Source organism: Phragmites australis, chromosome 24 (genome assembly GCF_958298935.1).
Source record: "Phragmites australis chromosome 24, lpPhrAust1.1, whole genome shotgun sequence".
NCBI classification, from domain to species: domain Eukaryota; kingdom Viridiplantae; phylum Streptophyta; class Magnoliopsida; order Poales; family Poaceae; genus Phragmites; species Phragmites australis.
In genome coordinates, this window is record NC_084944.1 from 18,997,294 (window position 1) to 19,008,889 (window position 11,596).

The following is an 11,596-nucleotide window of genomic DNA, read 5'->3' on the forward strand; positions in this document are numbered from 1 at the left end:
CCACACGTGCCACCTCCACCTGCTCCTCGCCTCTCTCGCGCCGCTCTCGTGCCCCTACTCCTTTGGCCCAAGGCGACTGAGCTGCGCTCGTGTCGTGCCAAGCCACATCGTGCCGCATCCGTATTGAGCTGTGCCGCCCTTCCACCTTCCCTAACTGATTCATCCCCATACTTATCCCTTCCCCTAATGGCTCGATCAGATTTTGCCGTGTGGGCGAACCCTAACCGCCACTATAGAGCCCAGACGGATGCCCGCGGTGGGGGGAGGCCAGATCTGAGAAAGAGGAGAGAATAGAGAGAGAGAAGAGGATAGATAGAGAGAGGAGAAGCGAGGAAGCCCATGCCGCACAGGTCTTCTTGCCTCCATGGCTGTCCTCGCTGATGCTTGTGCCGGTGGGTCTCGGTAGTGATCTATTCTTCTCCCCCCTCCATGTGTGCTATAGGTGGCCGGCCATGGCTTCGTGCCCGTGTCCAAGCAAAGCAGGTGGCTTCGTGCCCGTGTCCGTGCATAGCAGGTGGCCGGTCGTTGCTTCGTGCCCGTGTCCATGCAAAGCAGGTGGCTGGTCGTTTCTTCATGCCCGTGTCCGTGCATAGTAGGCAGCCGGCCGTGGCTTCGTGCCCATGTCCGTGCAAAGCAGGTGGCCGGCCGTAGCTTTATGCCCGTGTCCATGTGGGTGGTTTGGCCAGCCGACGTTGTGACGTGCCGTGCGAGTAGGTGGCCTTTGAGCCAAGCCTTTTGGTCGAGCAGGTTGAGGGGATTCATCTTTTGGCCATCGAGAGATGCTTCGATGCCGTATGCTTCCCCTCCTTCTTAATCTGCTATAGATCCTTCTCTAGCCATGTGAGTTCTGGCTGTACCGGTGATGAGCTGGGTTCTGTTGTTCTGGCCATCAAGTCGTTGAGGTGGTGTTTGCTGCCGGCCACAGCGTTGCACCACGCCTTGCAATGAGCAGATGGTGGCGGGCTGTTTTGCCGTCTGTTGACCGGTCTATTCTGCTCTGTGGTGGCGGCCGGTTTGTTTTTCTTTGTGGTGGTGGCTGTTCTTTTTGGCTTGGTGATGGAGTTCGGTCGGTCGTGTACCATGACTGTGGAGAGGTGTTGCCTTGAGTATGGTCACCGGCTGGGAGCTAGAGGGCCGCCGATACGCTGGTCGGGGGTCCGAGAGCCTCCGAATGCTTGTGCCACTTGCGTGGCGTGTATGTGTCGTTCCTGACTAGGTGTTGTGGTGTGGCGCTCGGCCGTGTGATCAATGTCGTTGCTATGGATTGAGTTGCATTTGGACCCCTTTGTTGCCTGAGTTGGTGGCTAGTTGATCTAATTGTTGGAGTTTCTGCACATGCTGTGCATTTTACCTGTTCTAGGAGTGGGCTTGTCTATGTAGCTGTCCATGTCGTTTACTTGTCCTCTATTGCCATTTCTCTGGTACTAAAGCCCCCCCCCCCTGAGGATTGTCCTGATGGCTGATCATGCATTCATATGGATTATTCTCTGTTAATTGTTCTGCTGGTAGTTATGTTGGGTTGCAGGATGAAATTGTTCAGAGAGCTATCCTTGTTGATTGCCATGATCTGGTACTAGCATTGGCTCATGATCCATCAGGTTGCTCCAGGTGCCGGTTGTTATTGCTTTATTTCCCTTGTGGCTTTGATATGATAAGGCTTGCTGTTGCTTGCCCCTTTGTGATGCCTTGGTGATTACCCTGCAGCCTTTGTGGCCTTTCATGTGTTGTTGTTGTGGCTCTGCTATTGCAACCCTACTGTTATAGACTTTGTGATCTAATCGTGTGGTAATCTGAGGTCTTTTGCTAGTAACTTTATTGATAGTCTGATGGTCAGGACCAATGATGATTAATAAGGCCGTGGTTCAGGAATTTGGTATTGTGTCACGGCCAATGACGTATAGCGAGGCCCGACAGTGCCTTTGCAGCATGTTATTACCCTTCGCCTTTGCGGTGCTAGCCTTCATGGCTCTATTACTGTGGGATAGTGACAAATGTTATAGATAGGAGTTTAGATGCGTTGGTCAGTTCGCCGGGCTCCCGTTAGGTTGTAGCTGGCAGACTGTCGTGTAGCTAAATTCTCTCTCCCTCTATCCTCGTGTAGCACCTGAGGCTACGACCGATGATGAGGGGCTGCAGTTTCTGAGGCCTATGTAGCCGATGATGGTCCGGGATACATAGACAGTCCATAAAGCTCGCGCTCGACTGTTTGTCCCGTCTTTTCTACTATTTTGTTTTCTAACGCTTACTTGGCTTGGTCTATGATGTATGTGACTACAGCCTTACAGACTCGGAGACAATCTGAGTACGACGACCAGCAGCGCAGGTTAATCGGAGGTAGCCCGAGAGACGGGCATAATTAACCGGAGGTTTCACGAGGCCACGGGAACCAGGAGGACACAGTCACCAAATGTTTAGTCAGATACACGTGTGCGTGTGCATGGCGTGTGTGATAATGAGATTTAACCAGAAACTTGTACTTTATGGATTCAAATGGATTGATAAAGTGACAGTGTTTCCATTTAGTTATTGTCTCTTTACTTTGTATACTTTGTGTATATTGGCACGCCCGCAGTTGTTATATTCACGGTTATACAATACAGCGATTCGAACACAACAGCGTTGTTTCGAATCCACGAAACAGTCTATATAAGGGTAACCCCAAAGACGAATACAATTTAGTGCATCCAGACCGACTACTTCATCTCCGCCACAATGCCATACATGGCTTCCAAGTCCGAGTCCAATAAGGGTAAGGGCAAGATGGGCCCTTACGAGCTATATCATGACATCCTTGATAGACTCAAGCGTGAGGATGAGGAGAGCAAGAGAAATGAAGATCTAGAGTAGAAGAAGAGGGAGGTAGAGCTGCAGATAGAAGCGCACGAGGCACGCATGCCATGGTGTGGCTGCGGTAAAATAGCACGCCAGAAACCAGTCCCGCTTGACACGATTGCTTGGTAGCGATGTGGGGTAAGTGTACATGACATCCTACCGTGCTACGAATTTTATCTAATTCACCTGCTTCCCACCAACAGTACGACAAGCCTAGGTGCAAGTACGATTGGTACGCAAACGAAGAAAAGTACGCGAACATCAACTACAGCTATGAGGAGGCTGAGGCAATGAGACACGTGGATGTTGAACGTCCGAAGATAAGGCTACAAGAGCTCAATGAGAGTGGTGGGATAAATACCTCACTACATGCAATAACATGCAGGTTTCTCCACAATGTGTGTGCGACGTACTGGTTGTGCCGGGGCCTGTGGCACGTGGACTGACACAAGGCTACGTGTACAACAAGTCCTACACCCATGGATGCAACTTTCAAGACATTCGCTGGGAATATCTGGATGTGAAGCCTTCATCTTTTCCACTAACCCAGTAGAAGTTTCTTGCACCTAACAATGTGTCTTTCCATAAGGCATGTTTCATTTAGCGATGGGGTACTACATGCCATTGTAACTTATCATAGATTGTCTACGGATAGGGTACGAATCGGTGCATGTTGCCTTATGTACTGTAGCGGCATACATGTAACGAATGCTTACAATGAGTCTTATATGTGATATGCTTTACTTTCATTAATGAAATGGCCGGGATTTATCATTATGCTAATAAGTCTTTTCTACGCCCAATGCTTTCATAGGATTCTCTACCTTCCATGTAGAGGCAGCAATAACTCCTTGTTGAACTGTTGCAGAATGAGATAACCACACCAAGAAACAAATTTCATAGGGAATCTCTACCAAGTATCAGTGGCACAACTTCTCCAGCTTTCACAAGGAATCCTTGTTCATTTATCCTTGTGCACAATGCTCCCATGCTCAAACCTCAAGCCATACTAATGCACTCAGTCCATGCACCGGCCCCCGGCCACCATAAATAATCCCAGCCAGAACCATGAGTACACCACTCCTTCTTCACCTCTCTTGACCGCAATGTCTTCCTCAACTCCACCAAGCCCACCCAAGAAACCTTAGGTGACTTCCATCTCTAATGGGGTCGAACCATCGATGTGCTTCTGTGGCGACCCTTGTAGGCTCCGCGAGTCCCAGGACATCTCCTACACATATGATAGACACTTCTTAATGTGTGCCAACTACCAGTATGACCCGCCTCGACATGGACCGTATGACTACCCACCGGTATAACAACATAGATCACTCATATGGCAGTTTTCATACGATTTCATGCACCGGCTTACTAATCTTCCCTCTTGTTTCATTTGTCCAGTCTCCTCTACCTATCTGTGACTTCATGGGATGGTTGGACATGGAGCAAACTGAGGACCAGAAGATGTGGGTTGACATGAGTATGCGGTGGAGGAGGCAAGCTTACGAATGCCAAGAGTACGAGCAATAGCAGGAGGAACTACGGCTGAAGCGTCAGGAGGAGGAGTGCATGAGGAAGGTAGTGAAGGAGCACACTGCGGCTGAAGCACGCAAAGCAAAGAGGTAAATGAAGTGGGAGAGGGCCTATCACGCTAAGACGGTAGGCCCCGATGCCCTCATGAAGGGCAAATATCCTAGGTGCACTCAGTAGAGCATCTATTGTAACCTGGTCTATTTTCATTCCCTAAGGTATGTTAGGTTTAGCAGTGGTACGCTATTAAATTAGTGTTTAGGCGTACCGTACATGCCAATATTTGTTGTCGCCATCTCTTTATGGTTAGGATCTATTCATGTAGCGACAAAAAATCCCATGTCCTATATAATGTTTATCAACGTATGTAACCTATGTGCCGGATTTTATGATAATTGTGCTTCACAACTACTATTATTCAAAAATTTATATTTTGTATCCTCCTAACGTTACTTCACTACAAAAATTACTCACACAATTTACATCAACTAAAAAAATAAATGTCAACAAAATTACATTGAACCAAAATTAAGGAAAAAAATGAACCACTTGGTGATGTCGTTTGGACTACTATCCAAATATTTTCGATCGTTCAACATCCGCGCACCTCATTGGCTCAGCTTCCTCGTAGCCATAGTTGATGTTCATTTTCAGAAGAGTTTGAGTTCTTCTATAGGATGTTACGCGGATGATTCTTCCTAAATTAAAAAATATATTAATAAAAAAAATAAAGAAAGGCAACCTATCGGCACACCGTTCGCCGACAGGATTGTCGGCACATGAAATGCCAACAGGTCGGTTGGCTATCACCTATCCCGACAGCCGTATCGATGTCAGACCGGGGACCCATCGGCACACGGAGTGCCAACAAGCCTTGTCGGCACCACATGCATGCTGACAGACCTCCAGACCCACTGACACGTAGGAAGTCGACACGTGGAGTGCTGACAGGTCCCTTGTCGGCACTTCGCATGCCGACAATGTCTATTCTTGCAATTTAGTGAATTTAGCTATTATTTTTATAATTTTCTAATAAAATAATATTATTAAAAAAATTCCTCGAATTAATTCTTGCTCTATACAAGAATCTACTCTAAAGAATTAGCTAACCTCTAATCCTTTCAAGCGCTCCTAATTACTTCTACTTGCCTTGGATGATTAGCTCTCTCTTCTCTTAATGAAATGCGTGCATTGCACGTCCTCAAAAAAAACTTCTACTTGCCTTGGATGAGATGCCTTGATTGCAAACTTGGATTGTTATATCCTCTCTATTCCTTTGTAACTTGACAGTTTTTGATGTGAAGCCTCCGGTCTTTCAGTTTTCAGTTGCTTCCTTCCTTTATTTGCTCCTCTAACTGACATCACCTTTGTAACATGACAGTTACTGATGTAAAAGCTCCGGTCTTTCAGTTTTGGTGTATATAAAGAAATGCATCCCATCCCATGCGTAGTGCGGCAGGCTTGTGAGACAGAGCAGACTAACCCACACAATGAAAGGTGGCTCCATCAGAGAGGCAGAGCAGGAGGAGAAGCTGCCTCTTCTTCCTCTTCTCCGTGGCCAACCTTCGCAGGTCACTTCTTGCTCTATCTCAGTTCCCAAGCATGGTCACTAAAGTTTTTTTTTTAAATTTTCCAAAAGGAACTTACTGGTGGTTTGAGGAAGTATTTAAGCTTTTGGTGTTTGCAAAGAAGTACGGAAATTACGTCTTTGTGAGCTAATTTTGAGGAAGGGTAGATCTAGAGTTTGTGTATTATGGACAACACACTTAGTGTTTGCAGGGGAGTACATGTTCTAACTGTCGGTAGCCTTAAGTTGGTTTCTATATTTTGTGGAATGAAACGGCACATAACATTTTTCTCATCGATGAGGATTGATAAAAATAAATTGAGCTGTAGCAACAGGTTTGGTTGCACATTTGGAATATTTATATTGAATCCAAACCATGAAAAACAGATTGTATCAACTTCAGATTTTGTTATTCAAATAGAACTAATGATGTTAGGAATTTTCTTTTTTCTCTACTTGTGAGGGAATGATATTATGAATTCTGAAGCTAGAGTTGCAATTTTATTTATATTTCCTGGCAGCTAGTACTTCTGCTGTCACTGCTGGGCTATGAAATTATGCTTTATTTCCTTCTGCATAGAAGGGAAAGGCTCATCGCCGATTTCCAGTTTCCAAACCTGGCCCAATAAGGCTATTGGCCCTTGAATATTCGGACGATGTTTGCTCAAGAATTTAATTACATGTGTAGAAACAAATAAAAATAATTATTGGGTTACCACAAGGCAACGCTTTGTTCATTTTGGGTCAGTTGTTGAATTTCTGGCTAGGCCCAAAGCCTGATCTGGTCAAATTTATTTATTGGCCCTACGCTGATAAGTCCTAGGATATTGATCCCTCAGCTTCTTTCTCAAAATAGTCCAACTGATAGTGTTTGAGGTCAAAATTTTGTCCGGCACTATAAGTTGATGACGGTATTTGTTTGGTGTTAAAGTAGAGGCAGCAAAGCAAACTACGCTTCTCCGAAAGGAAAAAAATTGTAGATTTATTGCAACTAAAAGAAATAGTGATACTTTAGTTGATCCTGTATATATGAAACTAGTCGAGTATATGTTAAAACAATCAGCATTACTAATGAGATGCTGATTTGATTTCCTCTCTTTTACCATTCTACAAATCTGTGGTATCAAATGCATGCGTACCTTGAATTGAATATGAAGTATGGAAAATTTATTTGAAATCTTGTTATCATGGATTGCAGGACCATGGTATCAGAGGCAATCCTGCATCTAAAAGATATACTGGAAAATGGAGAGCATGCTACTCAATTCTAGGTACTAATTGGGCGCTCTTTCATATTTTTTTCATCCCAATGTTAATTTTTTAGATAAAGAAATTAATTCTAGGCGTTTGCATCCTCCGATGCATAAAACCTCTTGTTCATAATTACGTAGTCTCATCCTAGAATATTGAAAGGATTGGAAGGTAAGGAAAAACATGAAAGGTGGATATAAGGATTATTCACATATTCTATTAAGCCGTCACCAATTTTTGATGAATATTTCCATAGCCACCACCTACAAAGCTTAGCATGCTTTAAAAAAATCTTCCCTTTGATCCTCCCTCGGTAGTAACCTTTAGAACCGCTACCAGTAGGTCTCCTGAAAATTACCTACAATAATAATATATTAGAAGTATGATTGAATACAATATCAATTCAACATAGCCATATTAACCAAAAGATGATAGCTATCCCCACTAACCTCTTATTCTTAGTTCTCGCTCTCTTTTCTCTTAGCCAACTATCCATAATGTGACATGTACTGCTAGGCTTTTTAATACCTAAGGCATTAGAGATAATTTGGCAACATATTCTAGCAAAGTAGTATTGAAAGAAATTATGATTAATGATTTCATTCTAGTTGCAAAAACATAATTTTTGGTTTTCATTCCAGTTTCTTTTAATCAGATTATCCTTAATCAAAAGAATACCTCTACCTAAGTATCATAAGAAAGTCTTAATCTTAAATAGAATCTTGAGTTTTCATAGACATTTGGCGATGATAATGGTAGATCTTGATACCATTTGCTTGTACATAGATTGAATTGAGAATAGTCCATATGCATGCAAATCCCACCTAAATATGTCTTGTTCATTCATTACATAATTGAACAGAAACTATTTATGACACCATATGCTGCTAATCAATTAATTTATCTCCTACAATTGGTCTGCGAAAAGAGAGATTTAGCGGTAAAGATCGCATAACATCCGCCACTGTGACTTATTTCCTTCTAACACATTATACAATATCGAATATTACATACTAAGAGGAGTATTAACTAACCATCTATCATTCTAGAATCTAATCTAGCAGTCACTGTGAACTTTGAAGGAACCTCATTTCGGAAAGTCATTTTTAACTTTTATAAACTCTAACAAAAATAAGAATCATCTGGTTTCCTTCTACCTAGGTGAACGTTTTACCTTATGTTAATTTGTGTGGTGAATGATTTCTTTTTTTTTCCCCCGCAAATTCTTGATCTTCACAGGCGGTGAATTTTGCGGTGCGATGGCGTACTACGGAGTTGGGACAAACCTGGTGAGTTATCTGACCAAGGTGCAGAAGCAAAGCAACGTCACCGCAGCGAGCAATATCGCTTCGTGGCAGGGCACCTGCTACCTCACTCCCCTTCTTGGAGCATTCTTGGCAGATTCGTATTGGGGAAGACATCGAACAATCGTTATTTCTCTGACAATCTTTACCATCGTAAGTGTAGGCATTTCTCAGTATTCTTCAAAATTCCTCTTTCTCTAAGCAATTGACATGTTAAGTTCAGAATTTTCAGAGGTACTATTTGGCAGCACCTATGTTCTTGTGGATTCAATTTTGGGCTGTTGAGTCATCGTTCCTTGATACTTTTTTTTGCAGGGAATGGTTCTACTGACACTTTCAGCAGTGGTTCCAGCAAGCATCCACACAACGGTGAACTCTCCTCAGGACGCCTTGCCTTCTCTGGGCCTCTTCCTGACAGCTCTGGGATTAGGTGGCATCTGGCCATGTGTTCCCACATTTGGCGCCGATCAATTCGACGACACCGATGGAACAGAGAAGGCGCAGAAGGAGCTCTACTACAACTGGTACTACTTCGCCGTCAATGGTGGTTTCTTCTTTGCGAGCACGCTCCTCGTGTGGGTTCAGGACAAATGTGGATGGGCATGGGGCTTCGGGATCCCTACGCTGTTTTCAGCCATAGGCATTGCCGGGTTTCTTGCCAGTATGAATCTGTACAGGTATCAGAAACCGGGAGGAAGCGCGCTCACTAGGATTTGCCAAGTTGTGGTTGCAGCCATTCGCAAGTTCCATGTGGATGTGCCGAATCACAGCTCTCTTCTGTATGAAATGCCAGGCAAGCAGTCTGCAATTCTAGGGAGCAAGAAGCTGATGCACACTGATGGACTAAGGTATGGTCTCCAGAGCTTCTGAAACACAATTTCTATTCAGTCAGTCAAAATTTTATTTTTTTTGTCTACTTTGAGTTCTAGATTTCAAACTCTATAAATTTTCTCTAAGGCTCTAATAAATAAACGATTGTCGTGCTTAGGTTCTTCGATCGAGCTGCCACCATCACTGCCTCTGATGAAACATCTGGCGATGTACCTAGTCTATGGAAGCTTTGCACAGTGACACAAGTGGAGGAGCTGAAGATCTTGGCAAGAATGATGCCTGTCCTACTAGCTGCTGTAATCTTCAACACGGCTGAAGCTCTGTTCCCATTGTTCATCGAACAAGGACAAGTCATGGACAACCACATTGACGGTTTCTCGATACCTCCCGCCTCTCTGACGACCTTCAACTGCGTCTGCATCCTCATCTTGGCGCCAGCATACAACAAGGTTCTTATGCCGACGGTGAGTAGGATCACTGGGATGAAGCGAGGATTGTCAGAGCTGCATCGCATCGGTGTCGGTACGGTTTTCGCAATGCTGTCGCTGGTTTCAGCTGCAATTGTTGAGATGGTGCGTCTGGGCATTGCCAGGAACAGAGGTCTAGTGCACCGTAACGCTGTGGTTCCGATGAATATCCTGTGGCAGGCACCACAGTACATCTTTGTAGGTGTGGCGAAGGTGTTCAGCGTGGTCGGTTTCATCGAATTTGCATACGAGCAGTCCCCGGATGCCATGAGAAGCTTGTGCCAGGCTTGCTCCCTCATCATGGTCACGCTTGGAAGCTATCTTGTCTCCATCATGTTAAAATTCATGGATTCGGTGACAGTGGGAAGGGGGAGCCATGGCTGGATCCCTGAAAACCTCAACGAAGGGCGTCTCGATCTGTTCTTCTGGTTGATGGCAGGATTGCAGTTGCTGAATCTGATTGCGTTTGTGTATTGTGCCATGAGGTACAAGCGCAAACTAGCTACTTGAGTTGTTCTGCTAGTTTGAGGTTTCTTTTTTGGAGAACGAAGATAGTTTGACGCTGGGAGTGCCTATGTAAGGTTGTTGAAGTAGTGTAACAATTGTGTTACTTGCTATGTGAATCCAAGTTTTGGAAGTAGTTCTTCAGTATTTTTAAAGGAAAGTTTCGCAATAACTAGTAGTTTGATCATATAGAACAGATCTAGAGCTAAACTATCGGGTGGAAGGGAAAAATGCTGGCACCTTCAGGTAGAGAAAATCTAGTTAAAACAGTTTTTCACCTCACTGTTTTCCCCCTTCAAAAGTAGTAGCGGACTCAGGATTTTTTCATAGGTAGGCATTTAAATTTTTAAGACTATAAATTTGGTAAAAGAGTATAAAATTGGACAAAATATAATACAAATTCGGTAATTCGGTATAATATTATAAATTCAACAATAAATCACAAATTTATAAAACCATAATATAAATAGTCTCAACATGATATAAAATCTTACATAAATGGAAGATTACATCATATTACGATACTATTCTAGATTCTTAACTTTGCGCTTTCGTATGGTCATGAAAGACTTGATTATGTCATCCTCATTTACCTGAGAGAAGATATCCCGCTCGATATATGTGACTAAACAATCATTCAATAACTCATCACCTATCCTATTTCTCAATTTATCCTTCACTAAACTCAATGCCAAAAATACTCTTTCAACACTTGCCATCGCCACCGGTAGGATCAATACCAACTTAAGAAGCAAATACACTAAGTTATAAATAACATGCTTATTCGTTTCAACAAGCCTAATAGAGAGCTCACCAAGATTGTTTAGGCATTTGAATCTATCATCTTTCCTCATGTCATCAATAAAGTTATCAAGTTGGAGTTCAAGTCTTATCAATTCCACACTTGAAAAGTCTTTGGGATAAAACTTGGCAAGCCTAAGGACTTTATGTGCATCATAAGAATCAAAAGAATTGAAGGGATTCAAGGCTTCCATGCAAATTAGGAACTCCATATTTACCTCATCAAACCGATTGTCAAGCTCTTGCCAAATTTGATCAATGACACCAATATATACTTCTCTTCTATAATGATCATCAATTGTTTGAACCGGATAAAACCATGGGGATCTTGCATGAGGCACATATCTACCATCCAATGCAGGAATATCAATTCCATGTTTAATGCAAAATAATTTAACCTTTTCTTCAAAGAATTCTTCCCACCCATGAGACCTCATTTGTTGCAGTCTTCCCTTCGCCAAAGTCACAAGTGACATTGCATTAACAATATCTATTGAGACAATTCATTT

At 43.3% G+C, this 11,596-nt stretch overlaps 1 protein-coding gene across 1 annotated transcript; it reads left to right on the forward strand.

The window, feature by feature from the left end:
* Positions 1–5,789: 5,789 nt before the first annotated feature.
* LOC133907824 (protein NRT1/ PTR FAMILY 8.3-like) lies at positions 5,790–10,345 on the forward strand. The gene is made up of 5 exons (XM_062349919.1): positions 5,790–5,933; positions 7,128–7,200; positions 8,420–8,637; positions 8,800–9,332; positions 9,473–10,345. The coding sequence occupies exons 1-5, from the start codon at positions 5,853–5,855 to the stop codon at positions 10,290–10,292; spliced, it is 1,725 nt and encodes a 574-aa protein (XP_062205903.1). The 5' UTR covers positions 5,790–5,852; the 3' UTR covers positions 10,293–10,345.
* Positions 10,346–11,596: the final 1,251 nt, after the last annotated feature.

Bases quoted from the DNA above. Each gene is read 5' to 3' on its own strand.
- LOC133907824 (XM_062349919.1), top strand. From the start codon at position 5,853: ATGAAAGGTGGCTCCATCAGAGAGGCAGAGCAGGAGGAGAAGCTGCCT. The intron at 7,201-8,419 runs GTACTAATTGGG...TGATCTTCACAG, and splicing joins AGCATGCTACTCAATTCTAG to GCGGTGAATTTTGCGGTGCG. The intron at 9,333-9,472 runs GTATGGTCTCCA...TGTCGTGCTTAG, and splicing joins ATGCACACTGATGGACTAAG to GTTCTTCGATCGAGCTGCCA.